Raw genomic sequence first — 24,775 nt, forward strand, 5'->3', positions numbered from 1 at the left:
ACTTCAAAAGTTTTTTTTTCTCTTAATTAATTGGCCTCTCAGAGTTGGTAAGACAACTCCCACCTGTTTATGCTCTCTGTATGTGTGTATATATATCTCCTCAATATATGTTCCATTCTATATGCATCCGAAGAAGTGGACTGTAGTCCACGAAAGCTTATGCTCTAATAAATTTGTTAGTCTCTAAGGTGCCACAAGTACTCCTGTTCTTCTTTTTGCGGATACAGACTAACACGGCTGTTACTCTATAACAAGAGAACACTTCCACTTGTCCACAAGAAGTGACCTATTGTCCAAGATGGTAGGAGCCAAATTTTTATGCAATCAGATGCATTAGCAGGCTTTTGACAGATTCTCTTTGGACACAGACCCCTACGATCTGCACTTTCAACATAACATTTGACAGATACTGCTTCGCAAGACTGCCTTTTGGAATATATTCAGCTCCAAAAGTATATCACTGCACAATGAGCCAGATGATAGTAGGAGGTATGAAGGTGTACATTGATGTGTGACAGAGTGTACAAACCCCACCCTGGTGAAGAGAGGGTTAAGGAGTTGCTCTGGACACAAGAGGCCTTGCCCAACCACCCCTGCTGGGCTTGCTCACAGTGGCAGCAGAGCACAAAATGGAGCAGCTCAGCTCAGTCTGGGCAGACAGAGCAGGAGAGCAGTTGGGTGTTGCAGCCTCCTCCAGAGAAGCTGCTGAGGCTCCAAACTGCCGGGACCAGGCCTTACATGCAAGCCAACACAGGCCCTTCAGCCCTGGAGGCTGATGACAGTGAGCTGCTGCTGATAGGAGAGACCCTCTGGAAAGTGGCCTGAGAGAACTCCAAGGGGAATCCCAAGACAGATGGCACCAGTAGGGGAACCGAAGTTGGGGTAGGAAGTGGCCCAGGGAGCAGGCATAAGGGTACCTGCCCCCTAGGCCGTACATTTTGAATTATTGTTTCTGTGGGCCCTGGGTTGGAACCCGGTGGAGCAGGGAGAGCCGGGTACCCCTACCTCCGGCCATTGGGTAACACAGTCACTGACTCCAGCTGCTAGGCAAAGAAGCCATTGACTCTTGCCATTGAGAGACTGAGCCAACAGCTACAGCCATTAGGCAAAATGGCCATTGCTTCTCACCATTGGGAGACACAGCCATTGACTGCAGCCACTAGGCAAAGCAGTCACTGATTCTTGTCACTGGACTACAGAGTCCAGAATATCTCCACTAGGTGGTACTGCCAGCCTTAGGCTCAACCCCTCCACCCCACTCCCATTGAACATCAGGAATGACTGAGGAGAGTACTGGAAATTGTGAGAATGTATAGTCTTAAACTGAATAAGGTCACATCTCAATTTCAAACAATAGAAATAACATACTTGTGAGAGAGACTGACCCCAAAGGGAATCTTTCCCGATGAATCGAAGATTCAGGCAATACTGAACATGCTGAAATCTGAACATAAAAAGGGAATTCAAGGGCTGCTAGGCATGTTGAATTATGTCAGAAAATTCATACCTAACTATACAGCTCATACAACCCACCTAAGACATCACCTCGACAAGGTCACGGAATGGGCCTGGACTCCAGAGCATAAAAGAGAGTTCCATGGACTTAAAGCACATTTTGACATCAACTCCAGTGCTGCAATTTTTTGAACCATTAAAAGACATCAAACTCTTCACAGATGTCTCAAAAATAGGGCTGGGAGCAATACTAGTAAAGTGTCTTGGAACTGACCAGTTTCCAGTCTTGTATGCCTATAGGGCTATGACAGCCACACAGAAGATGTATGTACACATTGAAAAAGAGACACAGCCTGGCATATAGATGCACAAGATGTCACTACTTTCTCTATCTTCAGTTTCAAAGCAGAAACTGATCACAATCCACTGACTGCATTACACAAACAGGGACTCAGAGAAGCACCTCCAATGATACAGAGTCTACTTTTGAAAATATAGAAGTATGATGTGCCCCTGGAGTTCCAACGTGAGTGCCACTTAGTCATGGCAGACACACTCTCAAGAGCATATGCTCCATCTGACAATACACAGATCTGATGACCTGGAACAAGCAGTAAACATACATGTCAACATGATAAAATGTCACGTGCTGTATCTTCAGGCATATGGGATGAATTGAAGACAGAAAGCGCTAAAGAAGAAATCCTTTTTTAATAACTCTGTGCTTTTTTGCCTCTAGGTTCTGGGGATGGGGTAGTGGTTTTTCAATGGTAAGTGGCTATCCATCATGGTGGTCTTGTGATGTGCAATCTCTCAGAATCATACTCCAAAGAGCTTTAGAATTCACCTTCCAGGATCTCTCCTGAGCACTAAATACAGTACTTTTTCGTAATGAACTGTACTGTCATTGCCATTATAAATAGCAATGTTTACTACACAGTGTTAGGAGATACTGCAGTAGTTCAATTTTAATGATTAAAACTGTATACAAAAATAAAGCATAAATCTCACAGACTAATCCCAGACTCTAATTCAGAGATGTCCAAAGTGCAACCCAAAGGTTAAATGAGGCCCACAGACCTCTTCCCCAGTTCACCATACTGTACTATGCTATGATTATGTATTTAAGCAGGGTCTGAAAGATTTCTCCCCTGACATCTAGTGATGAATTAGGGGGAAAGACTTCAGGAGCAGACTGTATGTGCATAGACACACCTACTCTGTCTTGGGTATCAGCAGACAGACCTGTGTTGCCAAAGTGATCAATTTTGCCTGTTTAGGGTTAAAATTCACTTTGGTCTTGAAGACAAGGGTAATGAAATGTTATCATTATTATATGAGCAAAGAGCAGCAGGACTGTACTTAACATGCCCTGATTGAAGAGGGGCATCCTAAATGTTAATCTCGCTTTCTAAACAGGAGGTAGTGATGCCAAATCCAAGTTAAAGTCAGAGGGGGTAGAGACAAGTGTTTAAAGGGTCCCAGAAGCCATTTGCTCCTTCCGTCCCTCCCCGTCTCCAGTGTTTAACAACAGAGCTGCCTAGATTCATTTGAGAGACCTGGTTCTTTCTCAGTTACCATTAGAGCTGAACTCATTGATAAGCTGATCTAAGAGGGCTGAACCTTAGACCGGGCAGACAGTGTTGTGGTGAAAAGACAGTGCAGAATAGGCAGCAGCAGAGAGGCTCCTCACTACCGAGGGCAATCACTAACGAGTTGAAATCAATGAGAACTGGCCTATGTGGTGCAATCTCAGAACCCCGCATTGCAGCGAAAGGTAGCAGTTAAGGTTGCAGTTCTGAGCAACAGCAGTGATGACAGCAATGACAGCAACAAGCAGTGGCAAGAGACAACAGAAACAAGGGTGAGCAAAGGCACAGGCATCACTCAACCAGCCTCTCCCCTTTGGGGCAGGAGGCAAACCCACCCAATAGCTAAACAAATACTTTGCCTCAGTCTTTAATGAGGCTAATGAGGAGCTTAGGGATGACAAATGGAGGATATGGAGGTAGATATTACCGCATCCAAGGCAGAAGCCAAACTCGAACAGCTTAATGGGACTAAATTGGGGAGCCCAGATAATCTTCATCCAAGAATATTAAAGGAACTGGCACATGAAATTGCAAGCCCGTTAGCAAGATTTTTTAATGAATCTGTAAACTCAGGGGTTGTACCATATGACTGGAAAATTGCTAACTTAGTTCCTATTTTTAAGAAAAGGAAAAAAAGTGATCCAGGTAACTACAGGACTGTTAGTTTGACATCTGTAGTATGCAAGGTCTTGGGAAAAAATTTGAAGGAGAAAGTAGTTAAGGACATTGAGATCAATGGTAATTGGGACAAAATACAACATGGTTTTACAAAAGGTTGATCATGCCAAACCAATCTGATCTCCTTCTTTGAGAAGGTAATAGATTTCTTAGACAAAGGAAACACAGTGGATCTAATTTACCTGAATTTCAGTAAGACATTTGATAAGGTTCCATATAGGGAATTATTAGCTAAATTGAAAAAGATGGAGATCAATATGAAAATTTAAAGGTGGATAAGGAACTAGTTAAAGGGGAGACTACAACAGGTCATACTGAAAGGTGAACTGTCAGGCTGGAAGGAGGTTACTAGTGGAGTTCCTTCGGGATCGGTTTTGGGACCACTCTTATTTAATCTTTTTATTACTGATCTTGGCACTAAAAGTGGGAATGTGCTAATAAAGTTTGCGGATGACACAAAGCTGGGAGGTATTGCCAATACAGAGAAGGACCTGGATATCATACAGGAAGAGCTGGATGACCTTGTAAACTGGAGTAATAGTAATAGGATGAAATTTAATAGTGAAAAGTGCAAGGTCATGCATTTAGGGATTAATAACAAAAAATTTTGTTATAAACTGGGGATGCATCAGTTGAAAGTAACAGAGGAGGAGAAGGACCTTGGAGTATTGGTTGATCACAGGATGATTATGAGCGGCCAATGTGATATGGCTATGAAAAAAGCTAATGCGGTCTTGGGATGCATCAAGTGAGGTATTTCTAGTAGAGATAAGGAGGTGTTAGTACCATTGTACAAGGCACCAGTGGGACCTCATCTGGAATACTGTGTGCAGTTCTGATCTCCCATGTTTAAGAAGGATGAATTCAAACCGGAACAGGTACAGAGAAGGGCTACTAGGATAATCCGAGGAATCATGAAAGGAGACTCAAAGAGCTTGGCTTGTTTAGCCTAACCAAAAGAAGGCTGAGGGGAGATATGATTGCTCTCTATAAATATATCAGAGAAATAAATACCAGGGAGGGAGAGGAATTATTTTAGCTCAGTACCAATGTGGACACAACAACAAATGGATATAAACTGGCCATCAGGAAGTTTAGACTTGAAATTAGATGAAGGTTTCTAACCATCAGAAGAGTGAAGTTCTGGAACAGCCAGGGCCGGCTTTAGGCCGATTCAGCCGATTCGGCTGAATTGGGCCCCGCGCCAAGAGGGCCCTGCGCTGCAGCTCTCCACCCCGCCCCCAGCTCACTTCCCCCTCCTCCCCTCTCCTGAACGCTCTGCCCCCTCCCCTGCTTCCCGCGAATCAGAGATTCGCGGGAAGTCTGAAAAGAAGCAGGGGCGGGCCGGCAGCACAAGGTAAGCTGGGGTGGTGGGGGCGCGAGAAGGGCTCCGGGGAGGCGCCGCCCATTCCCGCCGAGCACGCAGGCCCCAGCGGCTCTGGCCCGGCTCGGGTCCGGCCTGGCCCGGCCCGGTCGGCGCAGCTCGGGTCGGCTCCGGCCCAGTCGGCGCAGCTCAGGTCGGCTCCGGCCCGGTCGGCGCGCCGCCCATTCCCGCCGAGCACGCAGGCCCCAGCGGCTCTGGCCCGGCTCCGGCCCGGCCCCGGCCCGGCCCCCGTGGCGCGGTTCCGGCCTGGTCCCGGCCCCCGCGGCGTGGCTCCGGCCTGGCCCAGTCCCTGTGGCGCGGCTCCGGCCCGGCCCGGCTCCCGCGGCGTGGCTCCTGTTCGGACCCAAGCCCGGCAACCCCGGCCGGAACGCGGCTCGATTCCTGGGGGCGGGGCTTGCAGCAAGCTAAAGCCGGCCCTGGGAACAGCCTTCCAAGGGGAGCAGTGGGGGCAAAAGACATATCTGGCTTGATAAGTTTATGGAGGGGATGGTATGATGGGATAGCTCAATTTTGGCAATTAATTGATCTTTGCCTACTAGCGGTAAATATGCCCAATGGCCTGTGATGGGTTGTTGAATGGGGTGGGATCTGAGTTACTACAGAGAATTCTTTCCTGGGTGTCTGGCTGGTGAGTCTTGCCCACATGCTCAGGATTTAGCTGATCGCCGTATTTGGGGTTGGGAAGGAATTTTCCTCCAGGGCAGATTGGCAGAGGCCCTGGGGTTTTTTTGCCTTCCTCTGCAGCGTAGGGCACGGGTCACTTGCGGGAGGATTCTCTGCACCTTGAAGTCTTTAAACGACAATTTGAGGACTTCAATAGCTCAGACATAGTTTAGAGGTTTGATACAGGAGTGAGTGGGTGAGATTCAGTGGCCTGCGTTGTGCAGGAGGTCAGACTAGATGATCATAATGGTCCCTTCTGACTTTAAAGTCCATGATTCTATGATCCTTGGACTCTGGGGATGTTGCTGAGTCCTTGGATAACAAACTGGAGTGGGGTGGAGCGGAGGGAAAAGGGGAGCAGCATGTTAAAGAGACATTTGTCCCTGGGATGTTCATACCACAAGGTGGGAAACCGAGAAAAAGGACACTTCCTAAGATACTGTGGGGTGGGTGTTTCACTTATTGGTTTTGTACTTTCAAGTCATTGTTGCAGTGTTTTCCCAAATTAATGCTGGGTTCCCTCTCACTTTTATTAAGAGCTTTCTTCTGTTACACAGACTCAGTCATTGTGAGTGGGAAAGCACTGGCTCTTAGTGGAGGTGTTTAGTTTTTCCAGATTACTGGTGGGGGCTTTGTCTTGTTAAGAGGAACCGCTAGACATTGGACCCAGCATAACCTGGTAGAAGGGTTACATACAGTATACATAGCATTCACATATGTCTGATGATTACCTACTATCCTTCTTTAATAACTCTGTGCTTTTTTGCTTCTAGATTCTGGGGACAGGGTTGTGGTTTTTCAATATGGTAAGTGGATATCCAGGGTGGTCTTCTGATGATGAATAGATGAAATCTATTCTCAGAGTATCTCAGAGTAATCTTGTGCAATCTCCCAGAATCATACTCCAAATAAAAAATGGGGCAAATGACACCTAATGCCTGGCTTAATAATAAAGGCTGTGGAGCACACAGAATTATTAAGGCCAATCTGCAGAAGAGTTGAGATTTGAACTCATGGACCAATATTTTCAAAAATGGATGTTCAAAGTTAGCATCCTAACTCCATACATCTGAACCTGTACAAAGATTGATAATTCAAACTACTGAGCATTCAGCAGCTTGCAATCAGAAGCGGATGAGTTGAGCTGGGTGGGAAACTATTTCTTCTCTTGTAAACTTTTTGAGATTTCAGAATTTGTCCTGTTTTGTATGGGGATGGAATTGAGACCCTTTGAAGTGTTTTGTGAAAAAAACAGAGCGAGAAAGACCACAGCTTCCTTTGTCAGAATAGCCATTAGCTCAGTGATTAGGGCACACTCCTGGGATATAGGAGACCTAGGTTCAAAGTCCTTACTCTGCTATTTTTCCCAAATTATTGATTATTCTTGGATGGCTCTCTTATTTTGACCAGAAATCCCACTGGAGACCTAAGGAAAGTTTTGTCAAAACTGGTATGTTCTCATGAAAAGTTTTAATTTTGACAATCCAGCATTTTCTAATGGAAAACTATCTTGTTAAAAAAATTCCCAACCAGCCCTACTGCTGAATGCCTAAAAATGGACTTGGGAGCCTAACTTTAGGCACCCATTTAAAAAAATGGTGGTCATGGTTTCCTAGTCCCCAACCCAGTGCACACTCCCACAGGCTAAAAGGTATGTAGCTTTTGTTCTCCTCCTCAGGGAACTATATGTTAAAATGCATTTTATTTTGCCATTTTCACTTTCTGTTAAGAAGAAATTTTCCATTTTTGAATAGAAGGGAAAAAAGGGGGCTTTTAATGGCCCTCCCAAAGGCAAAATCATTTTTTATCCTTAATTTTGGAGTCCCTATCAATGCATCCAGGTCATAATATGAGAATTTTTTATAATTATAGCACCAAAGTTAAAAACATATAAAATATAATAACTTCCTTTAAATTATTTTTCTTCTTGTAAATTTGCCATAGACTAGACCTACAATTAGCAGAAAGAGTTACACTTCCAGGAAGGACAAATCCCACACAAAAAAAGCATTTACAGAAGTAGTTCCAATTTTTTTTAAAGGGGACAAACAGTAAATAACCCATTTTGATTGGTTTTTCACCATAATAAAGTGCTGAAGCAGCACCCAAGAGGATTTTCTAGACAATTGCCTACACAAACTGTCAATTTGTTCCTAAGATTAGCCCAGATGGATAGTACGGTTTGTATGGATTGTACTGCTCTAAGCATCTGAAAGGTCACTAGACGAAACAGCAGGAGTGACCTATTGTTCTTGCTAGTGACAACCAGTTTGCCATTATGACAAGTCTTTAAACTATCACAAATCTTTTCTTTAAGAATTACATGGAAATATTATCTCTGCTTCGTGGCACAATTAAAAGCTGTCATCTGAGGAGTTCAATGCCACAATCTTAAATATCTCCTTGGGTCACACTTGCAAAGCCAAAGAAGCCTGAGAATCTAATAGTGAATGAATCACCTCTGACATCTGTCAACTATACCATTGAGTGCAATCTTTTCAGTTGCATTTTGAGATCAGAATGTAAAGAAACTCAAGCTGACATCCCCAGTGTATAAATATGTAGGACTTTTTTCATTTTTTGCCAGCTGACTACTGGTTTCAGCTGTAAAAATGAAGCTTCATCATTACAAAACAGTTTGGCTAATAAAAAAATCTTGACATATTAAGAATGGCAACATATAGCTTGACATGGGAGAAGAAGAAAAAACTATATAATATAATATTCTAAACTTAGGCACTACATCTGACATTGCATTTCACCTGTCCATTTACTGTGTACAAATTATTACTGGGTTAAATAAATTAAATCTTAATATTAGCTTTGTAACCTTGAATGTCCTAACTGCAAAATATTCAGGGAAGCCGCTGCATGTTGCAGATTGCTCCAAAATGCAAACATATTAGAAATAGGCTTTAAATTTCAACCTTGCTCTTGATCCCTATTATATATATATTTTTTTTACCATTTTTTAATGTTTAAATGTTTCAGAGTTCAATGGAAACTTTAAAACAAAAATAAAACATTCACGCATACAAAGGATAATGGATAAAATGTAAAACAGATTTTCTGAACTTGTATGGAACCCAATTATTTTTCCACTTGTAGTACAGAAAAGCAGGTAGATTAACTATTTTTCTAGCTATAGTGCCAATGTCTCCCTCTCTCAAGGTCTGAATATATGCCAATATAACACATACTTATAGCGATATCCCATTGTAGAGGATATTGTTACATTTTCAAAACATGGCAATGGTGTTTGTTACTACTAATTCATTACAAACAATCATTCCAGGATTTATACTAGGAGAACTTAATACAATAGCAAAAGGTACTAAAGATACGAAAAGATGACAGTTGTTGAAATGTATAATTTTTTAATGTATCCCCACTTCCGAGCAGAAATAGTTACCAATCACTGCTTACCTGCCTAACCCCCAAAAGCAAAAAATCTAATGCACCAAAATTCAAGAAAAACAACTCTGTTCAAACCCTTAGTGAAACTGTCCTTGTGCTTCTCTGTCAGATACTGTCCAATTGCTCTGTAGGGCCCTATGTACACTAGGAAAATAAGAGATTGCTGGCAGTGGTTGTCAGCAATGGGTCCTATCCTGGCCCTTCCTCAACTGTTGTAGACAATGGTTTAACTGCTCATATGGAAGGGATAAACCCATTTTCAGCACCATTACAGATGTCTCAATAACACTTTCTGTAATGGTGCTGAACATAGATTTGTCCCCTATACCCTAGCAGTTAAACCATTGTCTACAACAGTTGAGGGGGGCCACTAACAAAATACAAAATTTTTATTCAAGAAATAAGTAAAAAAAGAAAAGTCTAAACTTCAAACTTCCAAATGTTTTCCCCCTCTTTAAAGCACTGTGTTTCATATCAGAAAAAAAAAAGTGCTGTCTTTTTGAAGTATAGTATTAAATGTCAAATTCATTAGTTACATGACCTGAAATCATTAGGTCTTTCATTCTCAGCTAGCTTTGTACATGATGTTTGGATTGTGCTATTTTCAGATCAAAATGGAACCACAGAGGAAATATTGTGCTTTGTTATTGTGTATCATTTTTCTGAAGAATGACTCAGGCATTGATATTTAGGCTACTTTGAAGTCAAATATTTAAAGCACACATCCTTAATCATAAATACACTGATTGATATATTGTGCAGATCACGGGGACATCAGAGGACCAAGCGAAAAGTAAGTAAAGGGCCTACATATTATATATCTTCTACACAGACAGAATGGCAGCTCTACTCTCCTATATTTCCATCAAAGTACTGAGCTGGCTGCCAACAAAGTGTTTCTGATGTGTCAAAAAGTGGCACAGTAAATAGCATCTTCCTCTTTTACATTCATGTTTCATCAGTTACAACCAGTCTACATTTCCCCATTTTAAAAAATGCAATTCAAGTTTGCTACTATACTTACTCTTTCTCTGTCACAATATAGCCATATTCCTTCTCCTCAGAAGACTTCACTTCTAGCTGTAGGCCTTCTCCCATCTTTTTTTGAGGTTCTTCATAGGCACTTTCATCCCGCATCAAAGAATTCTTAATCCAGTAGTGGATCTCAGTCAGCTCCTTAGAGTCAGGTTCGGATTCAGTTTTCTTCTCAGCTGCCACTTCCCTTGAGAAAGTCTCACTCTTTACATTTTCAACACCAACCTTCATTTCTTCTTCTGAGGAAGAAGAATCTGAGTCTTCTGATTTCTTGGTTTCAGTCTTAAAGGACTCTTCAGAAGTAGGCTTATCTGGCAGATTTTCTGTTAATGCATTCTCATTCAAGAAGTCCATTAGTTTTACACCCAAATTGTTCTCCTGTATTAAAAGAATAGAACTCTTTGTAACATTAAACACATGGAGGTATGGGTCCACTTATCACATACAACGCCTGGACCCGATCCTGCAAACCCTTACTCATGTGATTGGATCTACTCGTGTAAATAAGTGTTTGCAGGATCTGTTTAAATGAAGAAAGAGTATATATAAATATATTTACATTCTGAAAATAAAACTATAGCACAATATGAAAAGATTCTTGAAAGCTTCCACTATATTGTGAGAGGTTTTATATTATTATAAGATTTATATGCAAGGTCAGACTTAAGTGTTAACTTAACTGTAGGACTTACGCTGTTTCAAAATGAAATGTCTCTTTTCAACTTGACAACCTTTGTTCTCTGAGACATCGTAGAACAGAATTGGGAGAATATGGCAAAAAAAGATTTCAGAAATATTTGTTTGAAAACAAAATCTCAAATTCAATATACGGTAGTATTTATAGTCCCTTATGTTTGTGTTTTGTGAAAATCGATGAGAGTAAAATTTTATCCTCAAGAAAATGAGAAATGATGCAAATTACTTTTACAAATATGTATTTGCCTGAGTGTTGGTACTGAAAATATCTGTAAAGCTTTTTAGGAGATAGCACATCAGGAGCAGAAATAATACCATGTGACTTAGGTGTCCAATTACTCTGCATGAAGAGTGAATTGTCTCTAGCAAATTGTTGTGGTAAGTAGTTTGTGAGCAATCCATAGGCTGTGATTTGATCATAAAACTGATTTGTCTAATGAAGTCAAATAATGAACAAATTAGTAAAATCAAGGCATATTAATTGAAAACTCACAGAGGGGGCTACGTTCATTACATAAATGTTTGCTATATCTAGGGCTATCCCAGAGAGCGGTGCCTGGTTGCTTATGAACCCCATGTAAAGTTCTCTTGTGTACAGCTGTATTCCATTCTGTCACCTCTCCTATTCAAAGTGTTGCTGAAAGATCTATTTGTGGAATACCCCATTGGTGAAACAGCAAGTGCAGCACTTTGTTCTTCAGAGCAAGTTTGTGTGGATGGTTGAAATTCCAGCTGAACTGGCCCACTAGTGTATTCTTCTTGCCTGGACAGCTGTTGGTGAGATCTGGTTATAAACACGCCATGGATGGCTTCTTGACAAACTAAGGTAGATCTAGTTACAACCTGACAGTTGACATACTACATCACATTGAATTTCTCACTTTGGTTTGCCAAAACTCTTCTCTGAGTTAATTTTTCTCCATGCAACCCAGAAAAAGAATCAATGATACTCAAAAGGACTAGTGAATGAATTAAGTGCCCAAGTTCTGAGCCAAGGCTCACAAAAATATCCTCAAATTTGCTGCTTAGCTGAGGACCCAATCCTGGTGTCATAGTTTGGGGTCAATTTGTCTTTCTGGATCCTGGTTTTTCCGTCCAGAAGAGGATGAGTCATGAAAATCTCTCCTCTCATGTTCATCGGTTTGAGCAGATTTTATCCCTGCATGGGGAGGTGAAAGGTTGATGATATAGAGACCCAATTAATGGAAGTCAATTTTGAATCCTTGAGATTTAAGGTTTCATCAGTTTTCCTGCTAAAAAGTTTCCTCAGAGAAAGCCTCTTTACTCATATTACATCTCAATAGGAGATGTCACCTGAGTCACTATTGCTAGCATTCCCCAGATTTGAGATTTGAAGGACTGGTAAAGGGATATTTTCAATGAGATTCCTCAGTGCTTGAATTCAATTCCTGTGGGAGCCTGAGTTTGTCTGACATTCAGGACCTTTTCCCAAACTTTTGTTTGAGAGGATGCAAAATTGGGATATTTTTCTTCTGGTTCTCAGTTTAGTTAAATTTTAATAAACGTCTATTCAATTTATGTACATTCATGTATAAATCAGAGTAGGTACATTTTGTAAATAAATAAGAATTATATACATTTGAATGTTTTATTTTTTAGGAATGAGGCATTATGCCTCAACATAAAACTATAGAGAAATAATTATTGACATGATAGTGTGGAATATTTGGTTTAACAAACTTTACTTTACCTTTTTATCAGCTCTGGCATCTTCTTCATGTCCCCCATTATCTGTAGGACATGAACAGGGTATATATGTAGTTATAAAATACAGAACTTTGTTTCTAAAACACAGATTACTCATGGGTTGCTCTAATTTTTAATGATAGCTTCTTTATTAGAGATTAAACATTACGATGTTCTAGTTGAAAGGTTAAAGTAAAAAGGGTAGTTCAGTTTTGTTCTTTTAGCTGCATTTGGACAGCAAACTAATGCAATGTTAATAGAAACAGTACAATTAGAGTCAAATTAGCAGTGTATTATGCTAACTAATGCAGTGGTATTGCTTATTATTTTACCACTGTTTACCAATGCCTAAGAAAAAAATCAATAAAATGACTCTACCTAACAGTAGTATCATAATTATATACATAAACAAACAGCAGCAACATATTCATTGTGCATGTGCTTTTTGGTTGATAGATGCTTATACGACTATGTTATTATGAAGGAACCAAAAAAACTTATTTCTGTACATGCTGCAGAGACTTCAGAAATGAACCACATCCTGCAGTTAAATTACAGTCATACTTTGCAATCACATCACTGTCTGAAGTCAATGGTTCTTCTTAGACAAAAAGATTAAGAATTGTATCTTAGTAATTTGTCCCAGTGTGACTCAAGACAAACCGAAAGGACTGTTTCATTTTAAACCAGACACAGTAGTGATCATAAAAAAAATCATAATTTCCCTAAATCCATATTAGTAGGAATTTGAGCTATACTTCTACTGTCAAGAGTCTTGTTCCCATTAATAAATAAACAAACAAACAAATAAAAGATAGTAACATAAAAGTCAACATTTGCCACAAAATACCACACAATGGTGGTATCTGAGATACTGCATGATTTTCTATCATACAAGAGGGGTAAGGAGAAACTATAATATATCATATCCTTCTGTGTAGTAAATGTAGAGTTTTTAATGGCAACCACAGTAGCTGGATTACTGATTACTGGACCACCAAAAATCTGTGCTCAAACACAACCAAATAAGTATAATGAATCTCCTTAATTTCCTGAGCAGAAAGAGGAAGAAGTTGCTTGTATATATTTGCTTGTCTGAGAGTTTCGGCTGCATGCAATTATGGTACACAAAAAATGATTACTTGTAAAGCAAAACGGTAAATTTTTTTGCTTTATAATTTATATATTTAAAATTATATTTAAGATTCTTGGTATAAAAAGAATGCTTTTTATTATCATTTTGTTTAAACAGCTCATTCTCAAGAATGAGAAATTAGGCCTAATAACATAGACCAATTTACCTTTTATCCTGTTTATGGAGCTTGACGATCCAGAGCTCACAAATAGCCACATTTACCTTGAATACATGTCTGCATTGTAAAAAGCAAATTTGAAGACTGAAACCATCCCGAACTCTGGCAAAAAATACAAAAAGTCTCCCTCCCTGTCTTCTTTAAAAATCAATGAATAAGAGAGAGAGGTCGAGACCATAATACTGCAGTTAAAATAAAGAGGAAAATGACTGTAAATTGCTTTTTGTCATGTTTATCTTTTTGGTCTAGTACCTTGTATGTTAACATTGGCATCCATTAATCCAGTCTCATCATCTGCTCCTCCTTGTGCATCCACTTCCTTGACTTCTGCTTTTGATCTCTCTCCTTCAAACTTTCCAGCTCCATTTTGCTTTTCTTCTGCCACATCAACAACTTGAATGGCGTCAGCAATAATATCAGCCATCTCGTCAAGCTCCAGTGGGCTAAGATTATCCACGTTCACCTTGTGTTTCTTCAGGTCTTTCAATATATCCTGAATAAATGTTTCTAAGTCAAAAAAAAAAATCACCAACATGATCACTGGATTTATTTACATGCAAGAGAGAAACATTGTGCAAGTGCAATATGCTTATAATATTTTCAGGAAAATGTAAGACACTTATGGAAACATTATAATAGCACACCAAAAGGCTGGATTTGGTGAGCCCCATCATAGTCTGATGACAGATGACTGCATTGCATAGGAGGTGCACTTTGTTTCAGAAAGCAGGCTTTCAATTCAGTGCACGACCAGCTTGTGACAGATGCTGAAGGATAGAAGTCAGTATGGCTTAGTTAGCTGCACTCACGTCTCTAGGACAAAATTGTTGCTGTTTTTCTTTGCACCAAGAATCATCACACTTTTCCAATCTAAGCTGACTTAACGTGACCTTAAGTGACTTGACAATAGTAGTCAATTAAGATAACTTTTAAGGTAGCTTGATGGTTATTTATTTGATTACATTAAAATAGCACAGGCTATTTTACATGTAGGGAATATTGTGTCAGATGGTGTATGATTTAGCTCTATCCACCATTCTATGAATCAATTGTTGAGCCACATTTTATAATAAGTCTTGTCTAGTCAATAAGTGGTATGGGTATAATTACTGAAGTAAGAGATAGCTAAGGATAAGGATTTTGGATAAACATACTTTATGGTGTGACTATTTATATATTTGTTAATTTTTACAATACGGGAAGTAGCTAAAACATTATTAAAAATTTTGGAACGGGAAAGTCAGATATCTAATCCTTTAATCAAAAAGCTGCTATCCATCCACAAGTGTTTTATACCATAATATGAAATTGACACATTTTCTAAACCATATTCGGCAAGAAGAAACAATAAGTCTTGTCAAATGAGAATTCTACCTAAATGTTGCTTTGACTTGTCAGCCATTGACAGAATAGGGGAAAATATTTTTATCAGTTATATTGAGGAAAGCAAATGGAAGATGACATTTCAGGCAGCAGGAGACAAGGGAGATGGATTGGATTTATTAGTTCTATATTTACAAAGGAGGACAAACACCATGCTTTAGGAAGTGTTACCACACAGAATTTCAAGGACAATGGAGATTAGAGATGAGTTAAACTAGAAGGATACATTTGGACAGCTGCAAAAATGAGGCAATGAGCATCCGGAAAAAGAGCTTTTATTTGACTGTCCACTTACACTTCATTACCACTGGGCTGAGTACTCTGCAGACCTTATCCAAATCTCCCTTGGAGATGCCTCACTTAATTAAAGGTTAATTATGGTCTCAGAAACCATTTTTCAGCCATGTGATGTCTTTTGTGCTTATCAATACTGATTGCTAATTCACCAGTTCACCTGAAGAAGAGCTCCATGTAAGCTTGTCTCTTTCACCAACAAAAGTTCATCCAATAAAAGATAATACCTCACCCACTCTGTCTCACTAATTCATTCTACAGTTTGCTTCTGTGTGTCTGTCTCTCTCTGTTTGCAAAACAGGCATTTTTAGATCTGTAGTGTCAGGTAAGAAAAACAACAACATGGAAACATTGATATCTCAAAAAAGGGTTATAAATTGCTTTAAAAAGTTGTGTTGAAAAGTATATTCTATGCCTCCAAACAAGATTAAAGCAGCCCATTGAGGTGGCTAGGGTATATGCCTTGCACTAATGGAAGACCCTGTGCAGTAAGGTTCTACTCAAAGTAAGTAAAGGTGGTAGAATTGCGACCTACATTTGAAGAGTGCTACATAATATTGTACAACTGTTACAAATGTTTGGTTTATACATAGTTTACTACTGGCATCCACTCACCATCAGGAAATGAATACCTAACATTATCAAAAACCAGTAAAAAAATGATTAAATGCCTTTCTTCAACTGGGTATTCTAAAAGAACAGATGAATCCGGAAGGGGGTGAGGATGGACTAAGGGGCACCGCCGGAGGGCAGTGGCTTGAAGAGGACACCGTGAGTTTGGGAGCAAAGCGGGTCCGGACACGCCAACTGAGGGCGAGACAACGGACAGGACACCACCAGGAGGGGGTGCTCCACTGTTCAGAGCTAATTCCCGAGACAATCAGAGTAGGAGGCGCCAGGTGGTGAGTCCCAACCCCGTCACACATGGGCATGCAGAAATCAAAAAAGCTTTAGTCAGACTTAGCCAGGATGAGTCCCAGAAGCTTTCTGCAAGATTAGACGCTCAACAGTTAGCTCAGAAGATGAGCCATTACAAAAATACACACTAAGGATGGTAATGTGGGACACAATACTGCACAGATTTAATAATACAGGTACTAGCAAATCAATGCAATTGCCATATGTCCGCTCAGGCATCAGTTCTGAATTGTGTTTTATTTGTATAGCTAGATGAAAATGATCAGGAACAACATCCGAAATAATGAAGAGGAAGCAAATAAACCAAATATGGAAGAACAGACTAAATGTCAGTTGCAACTCACAACAAAAAAAGCTTTTCAAGTATGTTGATATATACATACATGGCACATCACAGTACAAAAGAGTATGTTTGAAACACTATGCATGATTGCATGACCTAAGCGAATCTATAAAAAGAACAATGGAAACCTACAACAAAATCAACGACTGTTTTCCCGTGGTTTTTGACCATGAATTCACATGTAATTGCTGTACTATCAAGATTTTGAAGGTTTTCATGATCATTTTATGCATTTTCTGCACCTTTCCCCAAAGAGAAAAGTGAAATTTACAAATTGTTGTCAACTCTTTCTATCATATAGATTACACGGATCTACTTCTGCCTTTCTAGCACACACATAAATGCTGAATGTTAATTTTCAGCACTCAAAAGAGTTAAAAGCCACCTCCATAGTACAATGCGCAAACTTGACTCAGGGACTTTGACCTCCTCGACATTAAGTCATTGTACCAAAAAATTAGACTTAGGGTAAAATTTTCAAAAATGCCTCAGAAGCCTAAGTCTTGTTTTAAAAAGTGATTTAGGCACTTAGAAGCTTCAGTCTCACTGAAAGTAAACATGATGTAGGCTCCTAAATCCTAGCAAAAAGTGTGTAAGGTTTATTTCATTGAACAAAAATGAGTATAAAGTATGTTCATTTAATTAAGAAAAACAACATAAGTCAGGTAGAGGACAGTGGTAACATCATGTAGTTTAAGTTCTTGCTGTAAACCAGGGAAGTCGGGGGGTTTCCAAGTTCAAATTGGTGCTGGGCCCCAGGAGACTTTAATCTCTGTCTGTCCAGGATTAGGTTCTACTCCAGACAGGTACTGACCAGCCACGACATTCAGATCCAGACCCAAATTTCCCCTAAAATTGAGATCCAGGGTTTTGGTTCAGGCCACAGCTAATTAAAAATGTTATAGAAACGTAACATTCTTATATTTTTCTAAAGCGCAGTTTAATGTCCTCACATCAGAACCAGTTGCCAAATCAGCAACTGAGTTACTGAACAACAAACTGCCAACATAATCTTGTCATTTCAATTTCACTTTACTTTTTCCAAGCTCTCTTCTTTTCTTTGTGTCTATTATCTAGCAAAGTCTTATCTCCACAGTCCACTTTCATAGGTTCATAGCTGATAACAAAGCACAGTCTCAACCGCAAAATGGAAATAAAGGCAAGAGAAATCACACAAGAGAATAACCACAGGCCCTGCTCCAGATTCCACTAACAGGCTCTCTGCAGGTCCTTCTGGTTCATTGAATAAACCAGAGTAAGAGAAGCCTCCTGCCTCCCTCTGATGCTGCCATTCCCAATCTAGCCAATGTCACCAGGAAACTGTTCATCAAAAAGAACAACTCCTGAAAAACAGCAACATGTCAGCACTGACTTCAAACTTGACAAAAACTAGGCATTACAGTATTGTATGCTACCATTATTGAACAACCACTGTCCTACCTATTAAAAAAACAGGAGAGTTGCAGAGTAGAGCCAGTGCTGAGGAATTTGAGGAATGTGATGTGTTAAGTATGCCAGAAGGAGCACCAGCAGAAGTCTGTCCAGACGGTCAATGCAAGCTGGTGAAAATGATTTGCTTTGTAAAAAGGTCTGGGGAGAGAGCTTGTGTATCTACCTGGGACTAATAAATATCCTGTTAAGTAAGTGTTTTTGTTCATTTTAAATATGGACATTTTCCCCACTTGTGCTGGCACACAGCCATTCTTGTACATCATTTTCAGCTGATAAGATGAGGAGCCTATTTAAAATACAATAAGGGAATTTCTAGACATCTGTGTTGGGTCCTGTATTTACTGAAACCCTTTTGGGAATTTCAGTTAGTTCTTATGAATTTCCTAAAACAAGGAAAAAGAGGGTCAGCAGTTAGTGGATATTGTAATACAGCCGGTAGCATATGTGTGTGTGTGCACATGCGTAAACTTCTGGGTGCCCATATCACTCTTCCTCTTCCCAATACTGGATAGAATCAGAAGTGATCCCAGTGGCTCTGCTCCATAGCTATCTGCTCAGCCAAAATGTGCTCTGGGCCCCCTAAGGTCAGCTGCGGTGGTCTCCTGGAGAGGGAGCTCCACACATCCTCCAGGTCTGACAGAGAAGGGCCGCAGCCACCTCACTTCTCTCTGATCACAGCTCTCCTGCAGAGGAGGGAACTTAACCTATGTGTCAGGTGGACTTAGCTCCATTGCCAAGAGCAGGAAAACAAGTCAGCTGGATTTGTGCATGGCAACCCGTTAGCAAGACCCATGTCTAAATGCGTCCCCCCTCCATCAAAATACGCCTCAGTTTCTTCTGGCAGTGTAATGTACGGTTTCCCTACACAAGCTCACGGAGTACGTCTGGAGAAGTCTGCACACACTCAGTAGCAAAAAGGGCACATTGTGGCATGACGCCACACTTTGTAACTTTCCTTTGCTTGATGGTGGGTGGATGTTAGAAGACTTATCGCTGTGCCCAGATATATACAGCACAGGCTCCTTACCTATGAAAATCAAAGGACTACCAGCACACAGAGAATCAGATCCCAGAACTCCAGGCCATGGTTATATAATTTAGAGCTTTGTACTCTTTCCAGTAAAGACCCTCTTTAAAAGAATTTCTGTCTGTGGGGACCAGAGTACTTTAGCTGTTTATTCTTTTAGCTTTTTATTTGTTCTATGGACTTTCTTCTGATGGGGAGAATTTGGGTTTTTTGGGATGCCTGGGGTATTTTCAAATGACTTTTTGCACTTTAAACATGAAAACTTGATTTTTATTAATAAAAATCCCTGTGAATGCCTCACTTTGGCCTAGGCAGGGGAGCCTGAAAATGTAGTGATTCATGAATCAAACTAGTCTGGACAAAGCTGGGCTAACTTGCACATGGCGCTTGTGCAGTTGGCAGGTTTTTACTTAACAATTGGACTTTGTCTCCAAAGCCAGGGCCCGCTCAGATCACACCACTCCCGGGCACACTCTGTCTTTCAAGCCTGTCAGTTATGAGTGGTTTAAGAACATGCCCAGGCATTTTCCTGTGCATGAGTGTCTCCCTCCTGCTCCCTAGTTAACCTCCTCTTGTTTCCCACCAACTCTCGCTGAGGATCTGCTCAAGCCATTCTTTGTTGTTCTGCCAGACATATTCTCTCCCTTCTCGACTTCTGAAACATGTGGCCAGAGTAGGGACACAAGCTCAAGTCACTGTCCTGTGCTCTGTTTAATATGTGAGCACTTCTGTGGTTGGCACTTTGACCATGTATGTCAGGAAAAGTAGGGAATGCTGATGATTTGACTGACTGAAGAAGAAGTCTGGCAGCTTGCACGTGTACAGAAAGCCCACACAACCAGCAAGATTAGAGGAAGATTAGGAGCAGGGAGAGACAGCAGATTCAGAGGAGAAAGGGGAAAAACAAGAGAAGAAACCAAATTTCTCCACAGATATACAATTATTGCCCTCAGTGCAAATCTTCCTTGTAGACTTTAAGGTCAGAAGGGACTGTTGTGATCACTTACTCTGACCTGCTGCACACTGCAGGCCACAGAACCTCACCCACCAACTCCTGAAATAGACCCCTAACCTCTGGCTGAGTTACTGAAGCCCTCAAATCACGGTTTAGAGACTTCAAGTTACAGAGAATCCCTCATTTACACTAGTTTAAACATGCAAGTGACCCGTGCCCCATGCTGCAGAGGAAGGCGAAACCCCCCAGGTCTGTGGCAATCTGACCTGGGGGGAAATTCCTTCCCGACCCCAAAGATGGCAGTCAGTTAGATCCTGAGCATGTGGGCAAGACCCGCCAGGCCGATACCTGGGAAAGAATTCTCTGTAGTAACTCAGAGCCCTCCCCATCTAGTGTCCCATCTCCAGCAGTTGGGGATTTTTGTTAATGGCAGTTGCCAATGGGCCACATGCCATTGTAGGCAGTCTCATCATACCATCCCCTCCATAATCTTATCAAGCTCAGTCTTGAAGCCAGTTAGATTTTTTTACCCCCACTGCTCCCTTTGGAAGGCTGTTCCTGAACTTCACTCCTCTGACAGTTAACAACCTTCGCCTAATTTCAAACCTAAACTTGTTGAGGGCAAGTTTATAACCATTTATTCTTGTGTCCACATTGGTGCTTAACTTAAATAAGCTACTCTCCCTCTCTTGTATATATCCCTCTGATGAATTTATAGAGAGCAATCATATCATTAGGCTAAACCTCTGGCTGGAATTTGGCAGCTTTGCTACAGGCAGGAAAGCTGCTCAGATTGGCAGATTCAGTCTCTGTCCTTCCTCATTTCTAACTGCTACTTTATACTGTGAATATACTGATGTGTTACCTCACGTGTATCTTAAAGGACTGGTAAATGACTCAAAGAAGCAAAAAAAAAAAATCAACAATACTACTGATACTTCACATGAATCATTTTGGGGCATTTAATAAGTTCATATAACTGCATACGTAAAAGCAAGCTAGCAAAACTGTACGTTACTAGAGGATACATTATGCATGTGAAAGTCAAGGAAGCACAACCCAATGAATTTTGAAACATGTTATTCACTGTAAGTGTTAAGTATGTTTGTTGCCTGTCGACTCCTGCTAGGAAAGGTGAAGTGGAACAGTTGGAGGACAGTTTAACCAACATGGGCCTATTTTCCTTTGAGTGTAGCAGCAAAATCATGCAACCTGTTGCAGAATCCTACAGTGCTACCTGGATTTGATTTACATTACAGTTTGTTCTTTGAAACCTATAATCTCTCCAGGTACCATACCAAGAATGCTTTCACATTGGGCATCCTTTGGATTGCAGATATTGTCACCCTTCAGACAAAAAGCCAAAGTTTCAGCAATTTTGTGTTTCAAAAGCAAACTTTGTTGGTAATGTAAACTATGGAAGAGACTCATGAAACCCCTTTTCTATATGGTCAGATGGGGATCAACTGGAATTAAGGTAGAAAGATCAGCTGCAAGGCATCAAATGCATATGCATAGCGGAGCGTGAGGGGTTGATTCATTGATTTTGCAGGCACTCTGAACTGCAGCAGTAACATCAATACTTGGTTTAGTTCAGACAAATGTTCAAATGGATGCACATTTTTTTCCAAACTCTCCCTACCTCCAAGCCATGTAAGGAAGATACAAGTTGACTCATGAAGTACCACTGAAATATATCACAAGATCCCATAACATGTTACGCTATGACTGTTAAGCTATATGAATATGAATAAAACAAATTAATAAAAATCATGATCTGCTCATGGATAGTTAGCAAATAGAAAAAAAAAGGTCAAATTTGGCAAATAATTGTTTGCAATTGACAGTTCATCCTATTCTAGCAGTAACCCTCATCCTCCTGCATCCCCGCATCTCAGGTTTTCGTGAACTGACAACCTTCTCCTCTTCACATGTTGTATGCCAGAGTTTATATGATAGAGCATATTTCAGTAATTATTCTCTTTTGGCTAACTTTTCATTTTATCCAGTGTCCTCCAATTTATAGCTAAATAAAGAGAACAGAAGACCAAAAGCAAAGAGACAGTTCTACCTAAGTGTGCAATGAGACAGATGTGCATGAAAGCTGATTCGAGTGCAAATGGATTTCCACAGTTAGTTATTGTTTATAATGTGTTTTGAAAATGTACAGTTATATAAGTGTTAGGTATCACATGCATAAGGGGAGGATGGGTTGAAGGACGTGGGAAGCAGTATGCAGGGAAGGAATGGTTAGATTGGAGCTGTGGTAGATAAATATAAATCTCTCAGTGGTAGAAGGGGAGCTTATTCTACATGATGATTTTAGTGCTTATAAAATCTATTATAATCTTTGCAAACGTGCCTAGAACACATGATGGAAGCTTCACGGATGATAAAATAAATAAATATAAATCTTACCATCCACTGCATTCAGAGGATCTTTAAGATCACCCTGAGGAGAAGCAGATTTATAACTCAGCATCTCTGAACTTGGCCCCAGCACTACAGCTCCAGGTCTCCGCAGGAATGGCTGCTTCATTTTAAAATCTTCTGTCTCTTCTTTGGCAAAGGTTCCATCAAAATGGCCAGTCTGAGATGAACGGAACCTATTAGCATAGAGGTGAGACCATTTAGTCCTGCCAATGGAGCTTTTATCGTTGTTCTGTGCTGCCATCTTTTGAGCGACATAGGCATGTAGTGCAGAAAGCAGAGCATTTCTGTCGAGTTCTGCATTTGACTCTGGCGGGAAGTTCTCCAGCTGAGGTTGATTGAAGGTCCTCACTGCAGGATTCTCAGCATACTTTTGATGGGTCAAAGCAGGTGCTTTTCCTTTGGACTTCTGCATCATGTAGTCTATAATGAGGTCAGGTTGGATGTTATCCTGGAGTGAAAAAAATTAGGTTAGGTCATTATTGTAATGTATACTGCATCATAATGCTTACTTGTTATTCAGAAACATAGAGTCATATATGTGTAGGACTGGAAGGGACCTCGAGAGGTCATCTAGTCCAATCCCCTGCACTCAAGCCAGGACTATGTAATAACTAAACCACTCCTAACAGGTGTTTGTCTAACCTGTTTTAAAAGCCTCCAATGATGGAGTTCCACAACCTCCTAGGCAATTTGTTCCAGTGCTTAACTACCCTGATTGTTAGGAAGCTTTTCCTAATGTCCAATCTAAATTGCCCTAATTGCTGCAATTTAACCCTTTTGCTTCTTGTCCTATCCTCAGAGATTAAGTAGAACAATTTTTCTCCCTCCTCCTTGTAACAACATTTTATGTATTTGAAACTGTTATGTCCCCTCTCAGTCTTCTCTTCTCTAGACTAAACAAACCCAATTTTTTCAATCTTCCCTCATAGATTACGTTTTCAGCATCAGGCGTTTCAGCATTTTTGTTGCTCTTCTCTGGACTTTCTCCAATTTGTTCATATCTTTCCTGAAATGTAATGCTCAGAACTGGACATAGTACCACAGTTGAGGCCTTGTCAGCATGGAGTAAAGCGGAAGAATTACTTCACATGGTCACACATTCCATTGTATTTTAATGCTAGGCAAAATTAATCAAGAAATCAGAATCTGCCACATAACCCCTCCTACAAATGTGCAAACTCTGGTACACTGGAAGTGTTGCTTTAAAAAGACACTGCATTTTGTTACCTATGTTACTAATAACACTTTAGATTATTACAAGTGAGAAAATCATAAAATTAAATTGGCTTGCAATTATGTATGCTCTGTTTACATTCATCTGGACAAAGAAAATCCAATGAAGTCCATTCTCCTTTGTTTTTATTCATTTCAGTTTCAGAATCTCAGTGTTGCAATGACTGGTTTCAGACACTACAGAACAATGTCTATTTGTTTAAAAAGAACTGTTTTCATTGGATTTTTAAAATTTTCGTTTTTTAATTAAATTTTAGTGGTTGGTATTCCTATTTAAACTACAAATGTCACTTACTATAATAAGTTAAATGTTAAAAGCTTCTTTGTTAAGATCATGTGTTTTCCCTGAGCAAAGTACCAGTCCTCTTCCACCCTGACTTCACCCAACTGTTAATACTCCACATGGATGCTTGAGATGTGGGGCAAAGAGTGGTGCTGTCCCAGAACATCCAATACTCTACATTAGCCAGAAGCTATTTTCCCCAAGAGAGACTCTACTCCACTATAAAGAAAGAGGCTTAATCAGCATCAAGGGAGGTTTAAGTTAGATATTAGGAAAAGCTTTCTAACTATAAGGATAGTCAAGTACTGGAATAGGCTTCCAAGGGAGGTTGTGGAATCCTCATCATTGGAGGTTTTTAAGAACCTCAACAGACAAACGCCTACGATATCTGGTTTCAGCTCTTGGTCCAAGAGCTGAAACCAGATATCGTAGGAATAACAGAAACGTGGTGGAATGGCAGTCACGACTGGAACGCAGGTATGGAGGGGTATGCGCTGTTTAGGAAAGACCGGAA

At 40.4% G+C, this 24,775-nt stretch overlaps 1 protein-coding gene across 1 annotated transcript in view; it reads right to left on the reverse strand.

The window, feature by feature from the left end:
- PTPRN2 (protein tyrosine phosphatase receptor type N2) overlaps positions 1-24,775 on the reverse strand; it is a 960,120-nt gene that overhangs the window by 528,072 nt on the left and 407,273 nt on the right. Inside the window, exons 6-9 of the mRNA XM_034760012.1 lie at positions 22,731-23,193; positions 14,193-14,447; positions 12,632-12,672; positions 10,214-10,602 (exon numbers count right to left, since the gene is read on the reverse strand). Coding sequence (XP_034615903.1) covers positions 10,214-10,602; positions 12,632-12,672; positions 14,193-14,447; positions 22,731-23,193 — 1,148 coding nt within the window. The remainder of the gene's footprint in view (positions 1-10,213; positions 10,603-12,631; positions 12,673-14,192; positions 14,448-22,730; positions 23,194-24,775) is intronic.

This window comes from Trachemys scripta, chromosome 2 (assembly GCF_013100865.1).
Source record: "Trachemys scripta elegans isolate TJP31775 chromosome 2, CAS_Tse_1.0, whole genome shotgun sequence".
Taxonomy (NCBI): Eukaryota; Metazoa; Chordata; order Testudines; family Emydidae; genus Trachemys; species Trachemys scripta.